Source organism: Taudactylus pleione, unplaced genomic scaffold, assembly GCF_031769625.1.
Source record: "Taudactylus pleione unplaced genomic scaffold, aTauple2 ptg000018l, whole genome shotgun sequence".
Taxonomy (NCBI): domain Eukaryota; kingdom Metazoa; phylum Chordata; class Amphibia; order Anura; family Myobatrachidae; genus Taudactylus; species Taudactylus pleione.
The window spans coordinates 18,749,037-18,775,757 of NW_028284420.1; the positions used below are offsets into that span (position 1 = coordinate 18,749,037).

A 26,721-nucleotide genomic window follows, 5' to 3' on the forward strand; every position below is an offset into this window, starting at 1 on the left:
AATGTCCCTTATGCAGTGCCCCCCAGTAGAGGTGCCCCATATTCAGTGCCCCCAGTAGAGGTGCCCCTTATTCAGTGCCCCCAGTAGTGGTGCCCCTTATGCAGTGCCCCCAGTAGTGGTGCCCCTTATGCAGTGCCCCCAGTAGTGGTGCCCCTTATGCAGTGCCCCCAGGAGTGGTGCCCCTTATGCAGTGCCCCCAGGAGTGGTGCCCTTTATGCAGTGCCCCTTAGTAGTAGTGCCCCCAGTAGTAATGCCCTCTAGTAGTAGTGCCCCCTGTAGTGAACTCGCTTACACACACAAAAAACCCCAACAACTAATACTTACATTAAGCTCCGCTCCTGCATCCGCTGCCGTCGGGTCCGCCTGGCTGCTCCTCTGAACTATGACGTCTCTCCCCTAGTGTACTACACACTGCGTGAGCTGGAGCTCAGGAGTGAGCACTCCAGCCTCCGGCTGCCGCTGGCTCGGGAAGAGAGCTGGGCGCCTGCTTGTAACAAAATCTCAGCGGGCGCCGGGCAAATGGAGCTTGTCGGCGAGCCTCTGGGAACAGTTCCACGGTTCCCTGGCCGGCAGGCGGCAGGCCACGGCTTGAAGTCCCCTGGCTTACATGCATGATAAAACATAACAAGTGAAGGCAAGAAAGAATTGGTTACCTGTGTTTGGGAAGAGCCAGCATTTCCAAAAGTGGCCGTGTCCATTAAATTGATGCCAGGATATTTAAACTGAAGTGATGCTTTAGAGACAGGTGTCTTATTTTGTACTAGAGTGCCACACTTGTTCTGCTGTTGGGCTTCTACGAGCTGTGAAGGGTGGCATATAAGGGACACCAGACTGCAATGTAAAGATAAAAAAGCTCAGATGGCAAAGCATAGCATGTCAATTATAATAGCTGTGGCATTACTGACCCTACCTCTATAAATAAACCTTCTACTATGCAAGATATTAAATAAAAATATTTTTAGTCTCATCCTCTGCCTCATAAAGGGCCCAATTGAAAATTAGGAGCAAGCAGTGGTGTATCTATAATGGGTGAATGGTGTGCAGTCCACTGGGACACGGGGGACCCCAAGTCTCATACCCTACACCCAGACCCCACTGTATGCCAAGCAGAAGGCACCACTGCCATCTTTCTGGTATATAATCGGAAAGATGGCACCGCGCTGGAGATCCAAAGACTCTTTTACTATGTAATTTGCAATCTTCTGCACTTTCGAGAATATCACCTGAAAGATGGCTGACGGCAGCAGGTATAGGGGTGGCCTGCTGTATAGAAGAGGCATGCTGCACATGGGCCCCCGCGGGCATTGATAAGACTCAAGGCAAACTAAGGAGGAATGTGCACCTTGGCAAAACCATGTTGCACTGCAGGTGTGGCAGATTTAATATGAGATATTCATAGTTGGGAAGTAGGGTGTCCTAAAGTCATTTGAAACGTCTGTGTAAAAACAAGCTGTTTAGTATTTGTTTGCTACATGTAATACTATAGAAGCTAGTATTTTTCCTGAAAGCAAAAAAAAAAAAAGCATTTGAATTGCAACATAGTTTGTTCCATAAGCAAATTGCTCCTTTTTTATTTTCCTAACTCTGAAACAAACCCAAAGTGGATGCAACTCTAATATAAATGTGACACTGAATGCTGCCACTTGGCTGAGTCTTGCAGATATTCCATCATAGCAATGCTCACGGTATCTGGTCACATTGTTGACAGTCACCATGTTGACATTTATAATGCCAATAATAGAATGTCAACATGCTTCACAGTGTCGACATCAGAATTCCGACATTTAGGATTAGATACCGTCGGGATGTTAGGTGTTAGCCTGTGGGGGGTTTGAGATAGGCACTAGGGGAGGCCTAGGATTAGGGATAGGGTCATCTGTACACACCAGAACAGCACTCAAAAGAAGTCTGTGACGGAATGCTCAATACATAACCACCAGGACCCGGAAGACAATGAATGTCGACATTTGGACCAGGTCAACCTTATGCATGTCAACATGTTAACTGTCACCTAACATACAACTGTGCTCGCAGCCCTACAGGAGGACCCCAGGAGTATCATGGATTAAAACATTTTTGTCCTGTGTAATTTTCTATGAAATTTGTCTAAGACATTCTATCAGTTCGTTTTCACTTAAATTGTAGCTCTAAATGATTTGTTGTACTCTTAAGTCACGTATCCACTAGTAGACATGGAAATGACAGCACGATTACGACATTGTAATCGTGCTGTCGTTTCCATGTCTAGTGATGTGCCTAGACTGAATGTCCACTCGTTCAGTCTAGGCACATCCATCATCCCCACACATGTTGAACCTGATGGGATCGTCAGGTTGACCAGCATGTATAGGCGATGATAGATGTCGGAAACGACCAGCGGGCACGTGCATTGCTGGTCGTTTTCTGACCAAAAGCTGCCCGATGCATGCGCGATTTGCAAACGATTGCACGATAACGACATCGTTATCGTGCAATCGCTTAGTAAAATCGCTAAGTGGATACCCACTTTACTACACTATTTCTCCTTTATATAAAATCATTAACATTCTGGTTGTTCTTACAGAACCACTAATAATGATCTCTGCTAAGACAGCCCTTATTCTACTAGTCAATGCTTTTTATTTCCGGACAATTATACTTCTGTAGTTACGATTAGTGTTACAACATAATTTACATAGCTACAGGGATTTGCAAACAATTGAATAAGAGATGTATTCTTCAGAAGTAACTATAGTATTTAGACCACATCACATGAATCCTGTTGGAAAAGAAAGGACTGCTTCCTAGCTTGTGATTATACACACAATTAAGTGCTCCTCCGTGTTCCTTTTTTTCCCACTACACTTCTTTTAAAATGTTTAATATCCTATAATTTAGACCCATAATACGGAATGGGATTGAAATCCCGAAAGCGGATGCCCGACAGGACCAAGATCCCGACTGGGGCAGGTAAGTACCCGAACCTCCCCTGCCCCAGTCGGGATCTTGCATTGGGGGTGCTCAACCCTAATCCCCCCCCCCTAAACCTAACCCCGCTGGACTCCCTAATCCTAACCCCCCCTGTTCCCCCGCGGCTAACGCTAAGGGAGCCCCCGTGTTACCTTCGTTCGGGATGGCGCCCTCGGCGGCAGGATTATGATAGGCGTCGGTATTTCGACGCCTATCATAAATCTCTAGCTGGCATTCCAAGGTCGGAATTGTGTCACATGACTACAATCCCCATAATACAGCCAAATATGGCCATTGATACTTGACATGTATTTTTCATCATAAATAAAATCTAAAAATGGTTTTATGCATTTAGAGTGCAACAAAAATCAGAAACATACGGAAACAGACAATAGAAGCCTGTCCAAACAAATCCTAACACAAAGATGGTAAAACTGGCAGTGATATGGTGTAACTCGAAACAATGATTTGTAGTGTTTGATCCATTTTACAAACATCAGCAATGTGTGCAAAACACAAGTAAAAAGCACCAATAGTTATGTACCCTAACATGGTAAGTAGAAATAAATGTTTATGTAAGTTTATAACTTTATTGAGGACCTACAATGAAATAATGATGTGACCTTGACATTGAGGTTTTTCATTTAGATCCCAACTTAAGGGATCTGTCCCATTGTCCTAATCAGGACAGCTTTGTCCCATGGGCCAGAAGCATGGGAGGCATGTTCCTTTCACTGCTGCTTGCAGAGAACAAGACCCGCATGTTTTGTACCCCGAATTACAATTGTTTGTTATGTGCAGGGGTGCCAAAAGGGGTGGGGGGCAGAAAAGTGGGTACTAATTACCTGGGCTCTGTTTGTCTTTTATTTTTTTTTAAAGAGTAGGCACACCCTCAGATTAGGCCACACCCTCTCTTTGCCCAGGCTCCCTTGGATGTCTCAACGGCCCTGGTTATGTAATGTTAGTTAGATTACCACAGGCCCTGATATTATCTTTTGTAGATGCATCTGGAAGGAATGGCTCTTGTATCAACTCTACAACTATCTCTCCACTTCCCCCTTTTACACCAGATGGGCAAGGATTTCTCCCTCACACGCATTCAGTATTCAGACCAGGAATTGTGCCAAAATAAAAGTAATATTTATCTCTGAAACCTCCACCAATAAGGCCAGTGTGAGGCACATAACTTGCAAAATACTTGGGTCAGAGAAAAGTGATGTGGCATAATAAATAAAAATGACACAGAATGGTATCATGTACAACAGCACTACTGTATATTACAGATATCACTACACAATATTATTACTAAACAATTGGAGCACGTGTTGCTTAATTCACTTATTTGGTTCAAAAGCTTCACAGAAACTACTATACACTATCATTGAAAGATTTCAATTTTTTTTTGTTTCCATAAATAGCCCAAAACAAAATGTTTTGTTTTTTTCAGGGAAGAAGTAATGGGTTAAGAACGTACAGCTGCTCTGCAGCAGTGCTAAAGAGGCTGCTTGGGTCATGAAGCACAGCTAGTGGACTACTGAAGACTGGAAGAAGGTTTTATGGACCGATGAATAAAAAATGTTAATCTTTGGTTTATCACACAGGGTTTTTGTACTTCGTCAAGTAGGCTAAAGGATGGTTCCCCAGAACATGGGGTTTATTCATAAAAATCTGAAGCTTCCCAATGTGTTTAAGCCCCAAAATTAAAATGGCAATGCCTTTAATAGCAAAACATTCCATGTGTTGCTATTTAGAGCAGTGCCCTTTTAAATTTCAGGCTTAAACACGTTTGGAAACAGCGGCTTTTTGAAGGTCTAGGGCTCTTTTGGTGACTTGCACATAGTGGCTGCACCCTGAACCAAAAGGGTTGTAAAAGCGGTTTGTAGCGCCATAAAATACCCCCAACTGATCAAGGGTTCATACTACAGGAAGATAATAACCTAAAATATAGATCCATGGTATGTCAGATATACCTTAAAGAAAAATAACGGTAGGCTTCAATTCATAGAATTGCCAGCAGAGTCTCCAGACTTAAACCACATCAGGATGGTTTGGGATGAACTGGACAGAAGGGTGAAAAAAAAAACAACTTTCAAGTGCAACACATTTGTGGGAACTCCTGCAACAGTAGGCTGTATTCAAGTAGTTTCACACCCGCGATACTTTTTCGCATGCCAGACTTTTCGCCTACATCACGTATTTTAGCTGCAGAAACTTATTGTACACGACCCCGCTATTTGCCGTATTCTATTCCAAAACACGCGAAAACGCAACCCGGCGAATGCAAACCAGGCGAAAAATACTGTCAGAATTGGGGGAATCAGCCTGACACCCCATAAAAGATGCACTAACATTGGGAATCAATGTACATGCCGCCTAATAGCCCTAATAAAGCTATTTGGGGTACTTAAGGTGTGTCTATTTCTTCTAATTAGCATCTTTGCACAAGTGGTGAAGAATAGCATTAAGCAGGGTTTTTTGATAAAATAAGTGGTCCTGTCAAATTTGGGGTACATGAAAATGGATGCAAGCATGGTTTAAAGTCGCTAAAGTAAACCTAAAAAACTCACCTCAAGCAAACACCTGCAATAAAAAAAACACCTCCCCCATACTTGCAGACCCCCTAAAAGTCTGTACCCCCACTTTGCAATTTTTCGCCCACATTTTCAAAGTGCTTTTTTGGGGTCTTCCTCACTTTTTTTTTTAATATGCAGTTGTCCTTTGGGGGGCTGTCCCAAGGGTGCTGAGTGGTTTCCCCACCTTTGCACCCCAAAATAGTGATTTTGCACTTTTTTTCGACACCTATTCATAGGCTAATCTTTTCCGCCTATTACATTGCATTGCGTTTTCGCATACGTGAAAAGAGTTTGCAATTGAATACGAAGAAAAGTTTCCACCTGGCGAAAAGTCGCAATCTGCGATACTTTTTCGTGGATTCCGGCTTTTCGTGGCTAATTGAGTCGGGCCAGTGTTTGAAAGAACTTCCTGAACAATATTTGATTTCCATTGTATAAAGAATGCCACCAGTGTGTTCGGTGGTTATATCTGCAGGGCAAAAGGCGGCTACTTTGATGAGTTAAAAATTTAGATAACAAAATGATTCTTCGGGGCAATTCAATTAGCCTTGAGACTTACCGTGGGCTTTTAGCTCCTGGGTTGTGCCCAGAGCTATTAACTATATCACACAGTAAGCTCCATATACCGCAGTAGGCTCTGCGGCAAACGTGCGGTAAGACATAGATTCTGGGTTAAGTACACAGCTAAATTAAGTATCACATGCAGTAAGCCCGCGACTAGCCCCAACGATGCACTTAATGCAGATTTCAGTACCCACCCCGAGATGCAAAAAAAAATCTGCGTTGAGTGCACCATCTGTGTGCAGTAATCGACTATCTCTGGGCTCTTCACCTGGGAGCTAAAAGCCTGCAACAAGTCCTGCAGCCAACTAAATTGCCCCCCCTCCCCCTCCTGATATATGTCCATTTGTTTGTTTGTTCAGTGCTTTCATTTCACAGTACACTGACAGATTACACTGCATAAATGACATTAAGAACTGGAAGACTAGGGGTGTTCTAAAACTTTTCATCGGTAGTGTACACTAATTCCTATCACACTTAACTAAAAGATTATAGGTGCGTATCCACTAGCATATAGTGGAACGACAGTACGATTACAACATCGTAATTGGACAGTTGTTCCTCTTCTTCCCCTGCAGTGTCTACACTGAACGATATGTTGTTCAGTGGAGGCACCCTGCCTCATCCCTGAACATGGTCAATCTGTCATTATCGGCAGATTGCCCAGCATGTTCAGACGATGATTGATGTCGGAATCGACCATCAGGAGCGCACATCGCTGGTCGTTTCCGACATTTTCATGCCCGACTAATGAACGTTTGTACGATAAGGATATTGTTCAATCTCTCATTTTAATCGGCAAGTGGTTACCCGCCTTATGTAACACAAACTATTATTAAAAACATATTCTATAATCCTTTGGCCTGTCTTTCTTTATCATATTTTAGATGTTTCCGGGCATGAAGCTCATCTCAGAGATGTCATGCCACATCCCTAATGATGTTACAGTTATCACTAGCTATTAGACTTCACCCACCCAGTTTTTGCAGTATGAGAAGATTATCACATCTCAGGTGATTGACAAAAGGCTCTGTGATGGGGTTCGGCATTCACAAAGACAACTCTCATGTCGATATGGACCATGTCAACATTCAGCATGTTGACTTTGTTAGAATATCTACACTGTGTTTTTCCTGGCATTCTGTCTCTAATGCTAACCCTATTGGCCACACTAATTAATGACAATGACGACATTTTCAATGTGGATATTCTGCAGGTGTTGACATTAATGATGTTGGCATTTTAACAATGTTAAATCAGTGTCAACATTGTAACAACAATGACATCCTGACTGCATACTCTGGGAGGAGAGCAACCGATTATGGGGAATGGAAAGAAATAATGGGACTGTACTAAATGCTGAAATCTGATTATTTTTTTTAGAAGATTAATATAAAAAGTCTTATAATAATATGAAAGTCATCCCATAATATTTAAGTTAGACAAATATATCATAAAATTTATAGGGATATTGTCACATTTAATTCAGAAGCAAATATGGAAATGTTTGTAAAAAGATAGTTTGTGTTTAAGAGGCCTATGTACCAAGCAGTTTTTCACATAAAATTATGCAGAAGCTACAGTTTCTGCATAATTTTATGTAGTGAACCTATGAACTAATAGCACAATGCAGGAGATTTCACAGAAATCTCCGGCAAAGTGCTAAATAGCGCTGCAGATCGCAGTCCCCATTATTAGCAATGGGGACTACGAACTGCCCCCTATGTACTAAACTCCAAAAAACAACGCTTTTTGGAGTTTAGCTCCGGTAGTTTACACCATCTCCAGATGGTGTAAACTACTGTTTGCCTATGGGGGCTCCCAGTGCAGGTGAGAGATCTTTAGATCTCTCCCCAGCAGCCCCAGCCAGTTCCGGAAGCTGATGCTGTGCGCATGTTTACCGTAACCGACAGCGTTTACCGTAACCGCTGTCCCTGCAAGTTCACCGTAGTACATAGCCGGGTTATTTTTATAAAAAATGAAAATATCCCCGGCAAGATAGGTACATAATAATCGCGGCTGGTCCACGATTATTAGTACATAGACACCTAAATCTGATCCACTTTTCTATAACATGAATCTACCAAGAAAAGATTTGTGCATTTATTCAATTTATTGTGGAGGGACCAGAAAGCAGCACATTTGTGACAAGAAACAGTTTAACAGCTATATTCTTGTCCTAAAATGTTGTACTATTAAATGGAAACTGAGGGCGGTATTCAATTGTTTAATCACGCCCAATCTCCTGTCTAAAGCGTCGGGAGATTGCGGGGCGATATTCAATTGATTCTGATTATCGCGTCATTGCGCCAAAAGAGGTCGGGTTTAACCATGTAAATTGACTAAACCCGACCAAAGTGCCAACTGGGTCACTTTTTGCGCATTTCTGCTTTCCACCCCTAGGTGGTGTGAGCTGAAACGCTGGCTACGGCAGCTGTTCGCTCCCGACAGAAGCAACAACTGAATAGCTTTGTCTGGCGCGAAGGGAGGACAGCTCCCGACTCAAACAATAGAATACCGCCCTAAGGGCAGTATTCAATTAGGTGCGAAAAGCTGTTTTCGGTGAAAAAGTTTCTCCGGTGACGTCATTTCGCCAGTCGAAAAATTATCCCCGTACGTATCAATTGTGACGACTTTTCGCCAGTGCGGAAACTCAATGTATTGGTATAGGTGAAAAAGATTCGCCTATGAAACCAGGCGGAAAAAAGTGCAGAATTGCAGTTTTGTGGTGCAAAAGGTGTGGAAACCACCCTTCACCCTAGGGACAGGTCCCCAAAGGTTAACTGCGGCAAAAAAATACTTAAAAAATGTTTAAGAACACCCCAAAAAATGACTTTGAAAAAGGGGGCGAAAAAGTACAAAGTTGGGGTACAAACTTAAAAACTAGCAAAATAGACTTTTGGGGGGTCTTTAAGTATGGGGAGGTGTTTTTTTTATTGCAGGTGCTTGTTGAATGTGTGTATTTGAAATTTTTGTGATTTTTAACCATGCTTGCACCCATTTTCATGTACCCCATATTTGCTGGAACTAGTTTTTTCTCCAAAAAAACCTGCTAAATGCGTTTCTTCACCACTTGTGCAAAGGCGCTAATTAGCAGCTAATGAGAGCATTTAAGTACCCCAAATACCTTCAGCAGGTCTATTCAGGGGCAACTATATTGATCCCTAATGTTAGTGCATCTTTTGGGGAGTGTCAGGCTGATGTCCCCAAATCTGATAGCACTTTTTGCCTGTTTGCGTTTCGCCGGGTCCCGTTTTTGCGTCCTTTGGAATTGAGTAGGGCAAAACTTTGCCGCTGGTAAAACCAGCGATAACGGCGAAAAGCCCGGCATACGAAAAGCTGCCGACTTTTCATGGCTAATTGAATATGCCCCTCTATGTATTGTGATTCTCAAATATGTTTTGGTGTCGATTCAGTGTTTTCTTGTTATGCGTATTGGCAAGCAGCATGAAAACATACAGCTGATAAACTTAGATTGTGTATTGATGCTTATCCAAATTTTTATTGCAGTGCACCAAGTTGTAAAATAATATTTACTGATAGCAAATCAATTTTTATAGGGAGTAATAGCATAATTAAAATGATTAATTTTAATGTGAGTCATTAATAATTATCCATGACTACATTATAGTAAACATGAGGACCAGCAACAAAATAGCAAAGATTAAAGAGATACACACTTGTTCAAGGTCACACTGGACTCCTGTGGCTCCTGACACCTGGGTACTTCGGTCTCGATACTGTTAAATCTGTCCTCTAAACGAACACAAACTGCAGACTTTGACCTAGTTTCAGACAAATGACCTAAATTCTCATTTTCCTTATTAATTCCAGGGCCAGTACCAGCTTGTCTCGTCCACACATTACTTGCACCTGATGTATCACCGCCAGTATTATTTGTGTTTTTCTCAGATGTGTTACTACTCTTTGAAGGTTTATTAGACTCATTTATCATCATCATCCTCAGCTCCTGAAAGTCAATGTGCCCTAAAGTCTGATTAGAGCTCATTATATTGCTCTCAGAGGAAACAGACTGGCATATCACAGGGCGGACATTAAGCCCCACAGAACTGCTGGTTGTAAAGCTGGCCTGGTTTGTTATGTTGGTGGATTGATACTGAGGCACATTGGAGGAAATACCAGATGGAAAAAAAGCAGAGTTCATTCTTGTATCAATGTCTCCATCACTAGTTTGAGAATCCATGTGTGAATACAGGATCTGTTGCAATTGGGTGTACTCAATTTCAGTCATCTCCATTATGTTTAGGTCAGTGGTAGTAAAACTCAAGGCTTGTTCATTTAGTGTGGCTTCACCTGAGCATTCGGGGATTGTGGAAGATGCAGAGTTTGAGGCTAAGGTCCTAGGATGTGTCGGCGTAGGGCCAAACATATTTTGTAACAGACAGAAATCACCATTTATACCAGAACTAAATCTTACCTAAAAACCTCTAAGTCAGTGGTCACTGTATTCAATGTACAATAACAAAATCAATAAACAAACTCCAAAAATCTCACTCCAAATATCAATAAATAATGCAACGAACCAAACAAGAAAAAGATATACATTAGGGGAGCTTTCACATGTATAATATTTTCCCCAAGCAAAACATAAATCACCCCCAAAAAAGGAATTTAGCATCAGCTGAAATTATAGGTGTCAAATATTGCAACATCTTCTTAATTGGGATTTAAAACACATTTGGTCATTTAATTATTCATAAGAACAAACCTTAATATACACAAAACATAAAAAATATATATTTTCTTAAGCCGAGGAACAGAACAAAAACTCTCTCTCTATATATATATATATATATATATATATATATATATACGAATGTGATTAGTAATGAAACCTCAGTGCTGGAGTCCGGGGTCACAGAACTACTAGCGAGTCACAACAAGCACAGAGCTCAGGGGAGCTGCAGACACCGACCAGCCACCCCCCCCCCTGCACTCCGCCCACTGCGATCCGAGGGGGAGGTGCAACAAAACCGCCGCCAACCGCCTTCCTGCCACGTCACTGTTTACAGGACGGCTTTGCGTCTCTTACCCCGCTCCCGTTTACGGTCTGTATTTAACTGTGCACCCGCAAATCTCTGACGCCCAAAACACAAGGGTCCCGGGAGTAGGGGGAGCTGCGAGCGGTTCGTAGCTCCGCTTCCGGGTTTATCGCCGCCGGCGTCCGAGTTTGAAAGAAATACGGGAACGCGAAGTGAACGTCAACGGCCACCCTGCCCCTGACTTACCCGGCGTGATCTGACGTCTCCTGACGCTCAACACGCTTCAACGTGCATAACTGATATAGTGGTGGTCGGACGCCACCATAAAGGTGCGCACACTACAAATCACTGTTACACGGGTCAGTGGCCCCAGTTTTAAAACACTGATAGCTGTGAGGCTTCTTACTAGTTTCTTCTACACACATTTCATTACTCTGTCAATGTCATACCATACCATTCCATCAGCAAATTATACATGCACTTTCTTCTTCAGGGTCCATAGGCTCCACATGGAGACCTTGGGGTGTAGGTTGGATCTGGATCCCGGGCACCATGCAGGACGCGCTGGTCCATCCTTCCTATACCCCGCCCCCGAACCAGAGGCACCACAGTTACAGTTGGTGCCCGGCCGGAGTCGGGTCACTGTTTATGCATGGGGGCTGCTTAGCAGCCCCAAAGCTTATTTCTTTTATGATTTGGTAGTTTTATTCTCCACTTCAGAGCGTGCAGCAGCAGACTGTCCATAGGACGTCTGCACTGCTGCTCTATCACCCCCTTCCATCTGGGAATCTAGACGGGACCCGGGGTCCGTACTAGCTGGGCCCCGCCGACTTCCCAGACTGCGGCCGGACCTATGGGGACAAGGTAACGCGGGTCACCGCTTGCGGTGACCCGTGTATTAGCAGTCATTGCCTTTGGTCTCTGGGGACAGACCGGAGGCACTGAGGTGGACGCAGGCCCCCCATACCCTGCGCTTCCACTAGACCACCAGGGACATTATTGGTGAAGGAGCCAGCGCTGCCTGTCTGAGTCTTTTTTTCCTAACTGTCAGCATATATCTATACCTTTCCTCTAATACCCTAATACAGGTGTAGTTAAGGTGGGTCTTTTTACTCACATATATTAAAGTAATATCTGTGAGGTCTGACACATACTGTTGTGTGATACAATGTGCCATATTTAGGCACATTGTGCCATTTTCTAAAAAGTGGACTATTATCTGCTGCACCTACTATAAGATAAGCATTTTTTAACTAATAATTTTTTTTTGCGTTACTCTCTGTTTGTTTTGTTCCTGTTTTGGTTTAATAAAAACAACTATTTACGGAGATATTTTCTCCATTTCTGGCCTGAGGTATACTTATTGATATAAGAACCAGGACGTGAGTTGTACACCATCAGGAACACTAAGGAGGATTACCCCTATATGCACAAACATATGCACTCTTTGGTATGCAGATTTATATGTGTGTCCACCGTTTAAAATATTTTGCAAAAAATACTACACTATATCACGTTTTATGGGCTTGATTTGAACCCGTTTTTTTAAGGGTTGTTCATCATTTATATCCCTGGAAACTTAATTCCTGATTTCATTGTCACATGTGCTTCCAGACCATGGGACCAACACCTGGACATCAGGTAAGCGTGTTATATTTTATTATTTGGTACGCACGATTTGTATTTTTTGGGCACTAGTCCTTTAATCAATCTACTACACTATTAGGCGCACATCTTTATTGTTTTTCAGCTATATATATATATATATATATATATATATATATATATATATATATATATATATATATATATACACACACACACACACACATGAATTGCACAGATTAAGTGGCTGGCTGATTTCAAGCTTTCATCTCACCTGGTTTTAATCAGTCACAGGACCTGTGTAATTCACATGTGTATATAGATATATATATTTGTATTTATATTTCTTCAGAGTTCATAGGCTCCACAGGGAGACCTTGGGGTGTAGGTTGGATCTGGATCCCGGGCACCACGCAGTTAAAGCTTTTGCTCCAAGGATGCACTGGTCCATCATCCCTATACCCCACCCCCGAGCCTGAGGCACCTCATTTATAGTTTGTGCCCGGCCGGAGTCGGGTCACTGTTAACGTAGGAGGGCTGTTTAGCAGCCGCACAGCTAATTTTATTTTTATGATTTGGAAATTTTTTCTTCCATCAGAGTGTGCAGCAGCAGACTGTCCATAGGACATCTGGGCTGCCGCTCCGTCACCCCGTCTGCCGCTCCGGCACCCCGCCGGCGCCACCTAGCCAGTACCAATCTGGGGATCTCGGCGGGACCCCGGGGTCTGTGCTAGCCGGGCCCTGCGGGACATCCCGGACTGCGGCCGGATGTACGGAGAAAAGGTAAGAGCGGGTCACCACTTGCGGTGACCTGCGTATTAGCAGTCCTACCTCCGGTCTCTGGGGACCGGTGCTGACTGTGGAAGCAGGCACACAATACCCTGCACTCCACTAGACCACCAGGGACTTTTATTTGGTGAGGGAGCCAGCGTCCCGGGGGTTAATCGTCAGCCATGGGAGACAGTCTTCCCGGTTTTAGCGGCTCCTCCCTTCAGCTCAGCGTGCCTTTCCACTGCGGTTTGGCTTTCCTGAGCTCTTTCCTCCTGTGGCCACACCCCCTCTGAGGTCTCCGGCGGCCATTTTGTTGGATGGTGCACTCACAGATCTCTCAGGCCAGCTCGTGGTCCAGTCCCCCTGCATACCTCTTCTTTGGGTTGATGTATGCAGCACTATAGCTTTCCCAGACACTGGATCTGGGCAGTTGATTGTAGTGCCACTTTGCAGTACACTTTCTGCATTGTATGTGCCTTATGCTAGCGTTGCCTGTCTGTGTCTTTGTTTCTTAACTGTCAGCATATATCTATACCAGGGGTAGCCAACCCTGGTCCTCGAGAGCTACCAACAGTGTATGTTTTCCAGGTCTCCTCACAGAATCACCAGTGAAATAATTAGCTCCACTTTTCAAATGTGTTAGCGAGTAATTAATACACCTGTGAGCCTGCTTGGTGGTCTGAAAAACGTGAAATGTTAGTAGCTATCGAGGACCGAGGTTGGCTACCCCTGATCTATACCTTTCCTCTAATTCTACCCTAATACAGGTGTACTTAAGGTGGTTCTTTTAACTCACATATATTAAAGTAATATCTTAAATATTAAAGTAATATCTGTGAGGTCTGGCACATACTGTTGTGTGCTGCACTGTGCCATATTTAGGCAAAGGGCTCCTGTAGCTTACCAAAGTGTCAGAGAGAACCAGTGTGTCGCATACTTAGGCAGTGGGCTCCTGCAGCTCATCCAAGCATCAGTCAGGACCAGTGTTTTTTCTCGGACTATTACCTTAACATACAGCTGTATTCAGGGGTTTTCCTGTGCCTCACAGTTATAGGACTAAGTATTTGTGAGGTTTTGTCACAGTTCAGGATGGTAACCCATCATCCTAGCTATGGAGCCTGGGGACTTTATAGTATCTCTGGATATTCAGGACGCGTACCTACAGGTACATATAGCGCCCTCACATCAGTGATATCTCCGGTTTGCTATACTACAGCAACACTTTTATTTTCAGGCTCTGCCCTTTGGACTCCACAGCTCCACGGGTGTTTACCAAAATTATGGCTATCAGGGAGGCACACCTGCGTGGTCAGGGTGTCTGACTGTTTCCATATCTGGACGAATTCCTGCTCCTAGCAGGATCCCCAGAAGTGCTTCACCACCGTCTGTAATTAGCCATTGCTTTCCTGCACAAGCACGGATGGTTAATCAACTGGAAAAAGTCCTTCCTTAATCCCTCACAGAGAATGATTCATCTGGGAGCTCTGCTGGATTCTCAGGATCAGAGAATCTTTCTGACATCAGACAAGATCTCCACACTTCAACTACGAGTGTGCAGATTTCTCCACAGTTGCCGAGTGTCGATCCACTCAGCAATGCAACTTCTGGGATCCATGGTGTCCGCCTTCGACATGGTGGAATATGCTCAGTTCCATTCCAGACCTTTGCAAAAGCTGATCCTCTCTAGGTGGAATGGGTTCCCACCATCGGATCAAAGCTCAGACGGTGGTGCTCTCTCCAGAGGTGCGTCTGTCTCTTGGTGGCTACAGACATCTAATTTAACCAAGAGTCGCCCCTTTTGGTTCTCGGTCTGGATAATCCTTACAACAGACGCCAATCTCCCGGGTTGGGGCGCAGAGACCGATCCCCGCTCCTTTCAGGACTGTTGGACATCGGTCGAGTCAACCCTGCCAATCAGCATATTGGAACTTCAAGTTGTCTACAGGGCCCTCAACTTGGCCCAGCACATACTTCATGGAAAACCTGTACAGGTTCAGTCCGACAATGCCACAAAAGTGGCTAACATAGACCATCAAGGAGGCACTCGAAGTTGGGCAGCAATGACAGAAGTGTCATGTATTCTGACATGGGCCATGAGTCACCTCCCGGCCATCTCTGCAGTGTTCATTCTGGGAGTTTTGGATTGGGAAGCAGACTTCCTCAGCCTTCACGACGTGCATACCAGGGAATAGTCTCTTCACCAAGAGGTGTTTCAACTCCTAGTGAACAGATGGGACCTCTCAGAGGTGGACCTCATGGCCTCCTGACACAATCACAAACTGCTAGTGTACGGGTCCAGAACATGTGATGCTGAGGCATCTTTTGTAGATGCACCAGTGAAGTGGCCCTTCCAGTTTGCGTACCTATTCCCTCCAGTCCCTCTTCTTCCTCGAGTTCTTTGGAAGTTCAAACAAGACGGAGGCACTGTCCTGCTGGTGACTCCAGCATGGCCCAGACGTCACTGGTACTCAGATCTTCAGAGTCTCTCCATCGACACTCCGTTCCTGCTGTCTCAACATCTGGAACTGTTGTCTCAAGGTCCTTGCCTTTACCCGGACCTGGGTCATCTGTCTTTGACTGCGTGGCTCTTGATACATCCCTCCTGAGGTTAGGATTCTCTAGCTCTGTAGTCAACACTATGCTCAGAGCACGTAAGCCAGACTCTGCTCGGATCTACCACAGAGTGTGGCATACATATTTCCAATGGCATCGCACCAGAAGCTACGATCCTCAAGTATTTAGGATTTCCAGAGTCCTGGCCTTCCTTCAAGCTGGATTGTACCTTGGACTTCTCCTTGCTTCACTGAAAGTGCATGTCTCTGCTCTATCCATTTGGTTCCAGCGTAGACTTGCTCCACTACCGGACGTCCACACCTTCCTCCAGGGTGTCCTCCGGATTCAACCTCCTTTTGTCCCTCCAGTGGCTCTGTGGGATTTGTCAGTAGTTCTTCATGCCCTTCAGGGTCCTCCATTTGAACCCCGGGATTCTGTAGAACTCAAGTGGTTCACAGTGAAGACTCTTTTTCTTCTGGCTATTGCATCTGCCAGGAGGGTGTCAGAATTGGGGCGCTCTCCTGTTGTCCCCCCTTTCTGATATTTCACCAGGACAGGCCTGTGCTTCGCAATCGCCCTGAGTTTCTTCCTAAGGTGGTTTCTCATTTCCATATAAACAGGAAATTTTAGTACTGGCCTTTCAGCCTCCAGACCTCTCGGCTGGTGAGGCTTCATTGGATGTGGTCCGTGCTCTCAGGATTTCTGTGGACCGTACCAGTTCCCTTCGGATATCAGACTCCTTGTTGGTGATCTATGGATTTTACAAAAAGGGATAGCCAGCCAATAAACAAAGATTGGCCAGATGGCTTTGTATGACTATCTCAGAGGCTTACACACAGGCAGATCTGCCTGTTCTGGCTTCTGTTGCTGCTCATTCAACCTCGTGGGCGGCTCGCCGTGGCACCTCAGCTGTTCATCTTTGTAAGGCGGCCACGTGGTCTTCTGTTCAGACCTTTCTAAGGTTCTATGCATTTGATACCTTAGCCCAGTGATTCCCAACCACGGTCCTCAAGGAACATCCTGGTTTTAGTGATATCCATGATTGTGCACAGATGGTTATATCAATATAACTGAGGTACTAATTAAGTCACTTGTGCTCAAGTATGGCTATCCCTAAAACCTGGACTGTTAGTGTGCCTTGAGGACCGTGGTTGGGAACCCCTGCCTTAGCCTCTCAGGATGCTTACTTTGGGCGCTGGATTCTCCTCTCAGCGCAGGAGCGTCCCCACCCTTAAAAGGACTGCTTTGGGACATCCCCAAGGTCTTCCTGTGGAGCCTATGGATCCTGAAGAAGAAAATGAGAGTTATGGTGAGAACTTACCTTTGTTAACTCTCTTTATTCGATGTCCAAAGGGTCCAAAGGACACCCACCCTGACGCACCTGGCTTCATATTGGCTATATTTCTGGTCACCAGTTTTACCGTCTCCTTCTTTGTGAGAGTGTGATTCTTGTGTATACCAGTCTTTCTTCTCTCTTATCTTCCTCCGGCCTTTGGCTACTTACCAACTGAGGTGCCTTTGGCAGGGTATAGGAAGCATGGACCAGTACATCCTGGGAGCAAAAGCTTTAACTGCGTGGTGCCGGGGATCCAGATCCAACCTACACCCCAAGGTCTCCCTGTGGACCCTATGGACTTCAAAGAAAGAGAGTTAACAAAGGCAAGTTTTTACCATAACTCTCATTTTATTCTTGTAGCTGGCACTCTATCTTTAAAATAAACACTGTGCTTGGGTGCGTACGGAGGTAGTGTAACAATCAAAGAGAATAAACCGCGTCACTCATGGGACTTGCAGGATGCAGAAACCAGCTGGTGGCTGGCACCTAGTAGTAGTCAGTCTATGCAATCAACATTTAATTTTATTACTAAATATCATCAGGACAAAGACATTAACAAACTGATCTTACCTTTATACAGAAGAACTCCCATTGTCTAGAGTGACATCTCCCCCATGTGCCATCCTGCAGGTCCCATGATTTCTGCGGTTTATTCTCTTTATGTCTATATATATAATGCTGGAGGAAGTGGGCACTCCAAGGGTCAATATTCGAATTAGAGTGCGTGGATAGATAAATATATATTAACATAATTAAAATGGCACTCCTAAATAAATTCAAAAACCAAATTGTTTATTTAAAAATCCATACAATGTAGAGCGACATTTTGGGCGACTAAGTGCCCTTTTTCAAGCTCAAAAAAGGGGCACATAGGTGACCGAAACGTTTTCGTGCATTGTTTGGATTTTTAAACAAACACTTTGGTGTTTGAATTTATTTAGTAGTGCCATTTTCATTACGTTTATATATATATAATGTTGCAAAGGTCTGGCAATCCTTATAAAAAAATATAACTGCGTTCGGTGCCCTCACATAGGGAATAAACATCAACATGCAATGTGCGGCACTCAGAAGTTAAAAAAAAAAGACACTACAGACCAGGAGTTGTGGCAATCAACGTTTCAGTTATTGAACTTTCGTCAAGGTCAATGAGGATAACAAACAACACACATACCTTATATCTATAAAACACACCCGGAGAATAGTATTCCTCCTACGTTACAACAATTTAAGAAAAAAATCTAATTTTAATCCACAGTCTAGTAATGCCAGTATGATGGAAAAGGAAGTATCGATGAGTCTCAAACAAGTACAATCTATCCACCCTAATCTATCCACTTTGGAAAGACAAGCCTTGTCTAACCTAGCTAAAATTACAACTTGATAATACACCCAGCCGACAAGGGTGGAGCTATAGTCCTACAAGATTTAGAAGTCTATAAAGCAGACCTGGAGAGACCATTATCAGATACCATATACTTGATGCTGACCCCACAAATATGTGCAAGAAAGAATTAATGACAACTTTACAATGAGCACTGGATGCTAAAATTATTATGGAGAAAACTAAAAAAAATTTTACTGCCAGAATACACCATTATGCCTGTCATTTATACTACGCCAAAAATTCACAAGTGTATTAACTATCCGCCAGGGAGAGCCATAATATCTGCGCTAGGATCCCTTTTCCAACCCGTGGCAACATTTTTGGACTCATTACTAAAACCTCTTATCCAGATGCAACTACATCATTTACTAGACACGGCAATTCTACTACACAAATTAGAAAATATAACCAATATTCCAGAAACAAGCTGGTTAAGTAGTGTTGACGTGGTGACCTTATAGACGGTGATCCCCCCATAATCATGGTCTTCAAACTGTTAAAAATGTCTTACTTCAGAATCAACTATATGATCCTCTGCAAGTGGAAGTTTTATTTTCACTGTTGGAACTTAACTTACAAAAAAATCTTGTATGACAATCATTATTGTCTACAAGTGAAAGGCTTTGCGATGGGGTCCAGTGTGGCCCCATCGTACACCAATATTTATATGTTCGCTGCAGATTTTTTGACAATCTGGAAGTTACTGCTCATATCTTGTTATTTACACATTATATTGACGATCTGCTTATCTTATGGACAGGGCCCAAAGAAGTATTTATTGATCTTATAGAGATCTACAGTATAACGGCAGAGCAGGCCATATTAAATTTACATATAATATGCACGAAGAGCAGATCAACTTTTTAGATGTCAATAATCTATTGTAGATGGATCAATTAATATAACAGCATATTCTAAGTTAACAGACAGCAATACTTTGCTGCAAGCTAAAAGTTGTCTTCCTAAAAGTTTAATTAACGGGTTACCCTACTCACAAATGTTACACGTTAGACGCATTAATAATCACCTAGTAACAGCAAGTAACCAACTAGATGATATGATTGAGAAATTTACTGCCAGAAGGTATTCCCGTATAAATGTAATACTAACTAAAACAAAGTTTTAGCCATGGATAGGAAAGCATTACTAAATAAAAAGAGCAATACGAACAAACAAGAACCAATACTGCCGTGGGTAAATAGATTTAATGTGAGATCAAATTATATAAATACGACCTCCAAGAAATTTTAGCCTATTATTCAGACAGACTCGAGCTTAAACTTGTCCACTACCAGATTATTGCCAGCCTATTCACAAGGCAGAAACCTTAGATACATTTTGGTTAAGACAGACGTGACCAACATGGGTAATAAAGTTACCAGAAATTTTTTAAAAAGTAACCGCTAGGGCTGTTACAAATGTACTTATATTAACTGCCAGTTTCTGCTGGCAGGAAACACATTCTCACTTCCATGTGCCATGTTTGTCTTCCAGGTGCCATGTTAGTGCTTAGGTTATATTGAATAATTGCTATCTATACTGTTATCTTTCAGCAGCTGTGTGCTGTATATGTCTCAAGCATCTTTGCAAGCATGGTAATGGTGACACGCATGACAATACGCAACTCTGACATCTGGGGACAGGGAGTTGCGATGACATCATCACGCTGCAATGTGGGCCGGGAGATCAGTCCAGTTACGGGAAGAGCAGAAAGCACCCGGTGTGTCTTTTGGATATAAGGTATGTGTGTTGTTTGTTATCCTCATTGATCCTAATGAACGTTCAATAACTGTACTAGCGATCCGCCCTGGCTTTGCACGGGAGCAATTTTGAATTTACGGCGATAGTCTTTTACAGCAGAGGTGTTAGTTGTTTTTCCTCTTGACGTCAACACAAAAAGATTTAGGGGTCTATTAATGTGAGATCACATTATCTCCAGCTTGGCTGGAGATAAAGTGAACTGAGATAAAGTACCAGCCAATCAGCTCCTAGCTGCCATATTACATGCTGTGTTTGAAAAATGACAGGAGCTGGTTGGCTGGTACTTTATCTCTGTCCACTTTATCTCCATCCAAGGCTTAGTAAATAGACCCCTTAGTTTTGACGTGACATGCAAAAGGACCACGTAAAGTTGTCCATGAGAAAAACAGTCTCCACTTAGGTCAACTCCAGCCACGTTAAGTGTCTGTCTCGGGGGTTTGTTTGTCATGCCAAAGCAGACTCTTACCGGAATTGGACTCATTTGAAATTAAAGAGTCGTTTTTCACATAAATTAAATAGAAGCGTTAAAAACAGGGAAGCACTAAAATTTTGTATCAGTAAATAGGGCTTACATCAATTTTTCTGGAGAAACCGGATAAAACGTATCAATCTCTACATGGAAGGAAGTGTAGCGCTGGTAGACAACACAATACAGTTTATTAGACACAGATTAACATACGTGCACATAAAACATGTAATAGTAAGCCTGATAAATATACTTGATTATACAAGCTGCTAAAATGATAGGGGTGGTATAAAAGTTCCTTCAATATAACTTCCCTAACATATGTTAGTCCAGATAAAAATGAGAATAAATGAATAAGGATCTCACCCGGTCTAAACAAAATCAGCAATGTCCAGTCCACTTGATGAAGAAAGAATGTTCCAATAGTTCACTATCTGTATGGCACAGGAGGTTTAGAGATGCATAATTTGCTTTGGTGCAAACCTGGTTCTGTACGCTAGATATATAGATGATTTATTTTTTGTTTGGAGAGGGGATCACCAGTCATCTATGAGATTTGTTGAGCACTTAAATACTAACACCTTTAATCTCACATTCACGATCACTATTCACCCCAATTTCATTCATTTTTTGGATATAACATTAGAAATCCAAGACGATACAATAGTAACAACAACTTACCACAAGGATGTAGATTGCAATAACTATCTGGAATACAGTAGCAACCATCAAAGAGCTTGGCTGAATAATATTCCAAAAGGGCAGCTGAGAAAGTTGAAACATAATTGCACTAATGATCTAAAATTTAAAGAACAAGCTACAGTATTGATGGAATCATTCAAAGAAAAATCTTATCCTGCAGATTTGCTGGATACAGCTATAAAAGAGGTTATCGGTATAGATAGATGTTCACTCCTTGTGGTAAATAATGAGAAGAAAACAACAACAAAAGAGAAAGAAATAGATAAATTTCAAGTTGACACAATAGACAAATCCATCGTCTTCGTGTCCAAACAAAATAGTGCTTCTCATCAAATTAAACAAATCCTTAGGAGGAACTTTAACCTTTTACAATTAGATCCAATCCTTAAGAAAGAATTGAGTAATCAACCTATTGTGATCTTTAAAAAGGCGGACAATCTACAAGTAAAACTAGCTCCTAGTCACTTCAAAAGACAAATTAATAATACACCTAACCATACACTATCAATATTACCTTGGGCTCCTAAACCAGTGGGTTGCTTCAGGTGCAACCGCAACAGATGCACAACTTGTACATATATAACTAATAGGGCCAACTCATATTTGTGTGAAGTTACAGGGAAAATATATCAAATTAAAACCTTTTTAAATTGTGAATTTGAATATGTGATTTATGTACTCACATGTCCCTGCAAAAAACAATACATTGGACGGACTACGAGGAAATGTAAAATTATTTACCTCGAGCACTGCAAGAACATAAAAAAATTCCAAAATCACAGTTTGTCACGCCATTTTTTGGAGACACATGATGCTGCTCCAGAACTCTTGAAAGCTATGCTAATAGAGAGTATTGAAACCACACAGAGGGGAGGAGATAGATACAGCAGATTATGTGCAAGAGAAGCATACTGGATTCATGTTATGCATACTCTTTTCCCTGAAGGCCATAATGAGAGCATTGAATTAGATTTCTAGATGCCACCCATGTGCAACAATATGGGCGATTTAGCAGTTTGCACATTTCTTTTCCCTTCTTTCGCATTGCCAGTATCTCATTTAACTCGATTCCTTCTACCTTTCTTTTGATTCCACCGATATGGCTCATCACTAATCCGATACTCATATGATCAATTATTTAGGTGTTGGTTTACACATATATAGATATACACATTTATAGATTATTTAATACATGAGATATCATAGTCATTGCTCTTTTTTCCTGTATTTTCTTTTCATTCCCATGATACTTGTTATTTATGGTAATTCTTTAGGTATCACCAATACTGTCTTTCTCTATTAACCCATGTAACATTTTTAGATATAACGATTCAGTAACTTTAGTAGAATTTTTGTTTATTTTGTTTATTATATATTTTTTCGGTATGAGGGAACACTTTATATTAAGTATATGAATAACCAATATCAATATTGAACTTGTTAATAATATCTATAAAAGTAAAATTATTAATTAATTAAAAGTATTATGAATCTAATCTGTGTCTGAGATCCCACTAGAGTAAAACATATCTTATTCTGGCAAATTAACATTAAGTAATTTAAGATTATTAGGGGTTTTTTTTATAATTTTTTAATTAATATTTTTTTATTTAAAATATTTTTATTAATTTAATAATCATTTCATAGGTTTATGTATTTTCTAAGCAGCGTCTCAGACACAGCTGATTTATAATTCATAACCTGCATTTCCACCAGTGCCGTGTCAATAAATAACAATAGATGTTTAATAATATTAAAAATACATGTTTTAAAGTAAAATCTTGTTCTTATATCTATATATATGCATACATTTGATTTGTAAAATATGCATTCTAAATATGTACTTTTATTTTTGTTTTTATTTGTATTTGTATTGCCTTCTTAAATGATTTTCTTAGAATGCAAGGAGACTCTAGTGTGACAGGTGTGCACTAATTAATTAAGGAAAAGGTGTGTAACCATAGGCCCTATATAAACCTGATTTAGCATTGCAAAGCACTTACGCCCTCATTCTGATGAAACTGGGAGAAAAAGTCTTGGAGAAACGCGTTAAGGTGTATGTGCTACCTTTATTTCTGCTGCTATACCCAAGACGCATTGTCCACGATTGACTATCCAATCCATCTTTTCATATCATTATCGGCACTTTGGAGAAATTCAGCTGGGACATCTCACGGCCTAACACAGAGATATCTTGGCAGCTGGTTCCCAACATAACACTCTGAGCCTTGCAGCTCACACACGGGAACCACATTCGGAGATAATCAGGCTGACTGTTGATGCAGAGGGAGACTGTGGAACCAGCGGATAATCCATCTGGTCCTTTCCACCACGGCGACTGCAATAGTGCCGTTACCTCATATGACAGGAGCAGTCTCAGGAGACCCTAACGGAGACTCTATTTAAAGATATTGTCCTAGACTGAGGTGAGCCGTTTGGACCAAAGTGGGAATTACACCACGGCTACCCTCAAAGCAAATTATGCATTTTATTCACCTGCATCTCTAAACCTCCTGTGCCGTACAGATAGTGAACTACTGGAACATTCTTTTTTCATCAAGTGGACTGGACATTGCTGATTTTGTTTAGACCATGTGAGATCCTTATTCATTTATTCCCATTTTTATCTGGACTAACATATGTTAGGGAAGTTATATTGAAGGAACTTTTATACCACCCCTATCATTTTAGCAGCTTGTATAATCAAGTATATTTATCAGGCTTCCAATTACATGTTTTATGTGCACGTATGTTGATCTGTGTCTAATAAACTTTATTGTGTTGTCTACCAGCGCTACACTTCCTTCCTTCGTAATTTCCTAATTTTTAGTGGGTTGCAGGTCCCACTCAGTGTGGCAGCTCAGTAGCACAACTTATTCTCACACAGACTACATTGCGCACAAGTTTTCTATTATCCAATCTCTACATGGTATAAAATAAAGTCCATCGCTATGATATATCTTTAACGATTTATGCAGCGTAAGCTAAGAAAGCGTTTGGCCGGACGGTTTTCTTTAATTGACTTGCTTCACTGAAATCGTCACTGCTTTTGTCATACATTAATATTTCATACACCTAAACCTTCTAAAACAAATGCTCTATAGAATAGTGAAAACTGCATCAAAATCTATCCAGTGGTTCTCGAGATTAGCCTGAACAAACATATATACCCTCCACAAACTCACTGCCCCATAGCCTCACACACACTGACCCCATAGCCTCACACACACCCACCATATAGCCTCACACACACACACTGACCCCATAGTCTCACAAGCACACTGATGCCCTTTGCCTCACACACACACTCACTGCCCCCATAGCCTCACATACACACACTCACTGACCCAGACACTCACTGTTCTCATAACCTCGCACTCCTGCACCTGCTCTGGACATTGAGTTCTCGTGCTGTTCTGTGTGGGGAGCTGTAATGCAGAGGACGATTTGGGCTCTGGGGCGGTCTAGGAACAGAAGAGAGGGTGGCCAATGATGCACTGACAGTGACATCACTGGCGCAGCGCCTTTGGATTCCCGAATGCTAATTTCTGGAGTGTCTTTGGGAAACCTGGGCCACGTCTGAGCCAGAAGATGAGCCCAGTGCGCAGGGCCAGTCCCAGTCTACTAGTACCCTGTGCTAGAATTTTTGGAGCACCCAGCCCTCCTTCCTCTCACGGCCGGATTAACAATGGGGCGGGGGGAGCTTCAGCTCCAGCCCTCCGATTGAAAATAGGCCCACAGGATACACTGACTGCAGTGCAGACAAGATAAAAAATGTTTTTTTTTCTCATGTCACCATCACAGCCCACTCACCTCCCGGCCGCCCGAAGTTTAGCCCATTTTCACCCCCACTCCGCCCCCCAGCTGATCAACCGGCCGTCCCGAAGCCCCACCCTCCGATGGCCCGTCAAAGCAACGCCCACGAGTCATCTGAAGCTCTGCCCCCTGTGTTGTCCTACTGTCCTATTTATATATAGATGTTAAATTAGGTGGGTACACAAGTACATATGAATGTATGTGTTTATATATATATGTATGTATGTATGTGTGTAATATGTATGTGTATGTGTGTGTGTGTATATATATATATATATATATATATACACACACACATATGTTTGTGTGTATATATATATATATATGTGTGTTTGTGCTTGTGTGTGTATATATATATACTCGGTGGTAAATAGGCTTGTGTCTCCTAGCTCAGGTAGGAAAGCAGCCCAGGCCCATAGGCGTCTATATAATGGGTTCAAGGTGTGCGGTGCAGGGGGGACCATACCGCACACCCTGCACCCATAGTTAAAATTATACAGTAATTACCTTTCCGCAGATTCTGAAGTGCTGGGAAAATGGCAACGGACATTTTATCAGTGATCTGTGCTTGCGCAGAAAAGATGTTCCCGGGAAAGTAGGTGCAGGCGCCATTTTCCCGGAAGCCCACGCATGCGCAGTAGATTTTGGCATGAAGCCAGAATCTACAGTGCTCAGTGCGCTGACAGAGAGGAGGGGCCCCAAACAGGCTGCACACGGGCCCCCTCCTCTCTTAAAACGCCCCTGCCCAGGCCCCAGCATATCTATAATTCCTCCACAGGTCAGTGTAATGTCTAGCCATGTAGATTTATATATATATAGATATATATTTATATATAGATGTTAAATTAGGTGGGTACACAAGTACATATGAATGTATGTGTTTATATATATATGTATGTATGTATGTGTGTAATATGTATGTGTATGTGTTTGTGTGTATATATATATATATATATATATACACACACACACATATGTTTGTGTGTATATATATATATATGTGTGTTTGTGCTTGTGTGTGTATATATATATACACGGTGGTAAATAGGCAGGGTACAAGAGCTTAAGGCAAACTTCAGGGGACTGTAGCGGGTGTGGTATGATATGTTGAAATGCATCCCTGCTGGCCTAGCGGTCACTTACCTACTCCTGACTGCTGCAGCAGCTGCAGCACGGCTTCCAGGTCGTGCACACGGGCCCCCTTCTCTATCTCCAGCAGCGCACTGAGTGCAGCAGTA

At 42.4% G+C, this 26,721-nt stretch overlaps 1 protein-coding gene across 1 annotated transcript in view; it reads right to left on the reverse strand.

The window, feature by feature from the left end:
• Window positions 1-10,473, reverse strand: part of TCFL5 (transcription factor like 5) — a 36,183-nt gene extending 25,710 nt beyond the window's left edge. The window contains exons 1-2 of the mRNA XM_088482949.1: window positions 9,764-10,473; window positions 654-831 (exon numbers count right to left, since the gene is read on the reverse strand). Of these exons, the coding sequence (XP_088339075.1) occupies window positions 654-831; window positions 9,764-10,473 (888 nt within the window). The remainder of the gene's footprint in view (window positions 1-653; window positions 832-9,763) is intronic.
• Between the last annotated feature and the right edge of the window lie 16,248 nt (window positions 10,474-26,721).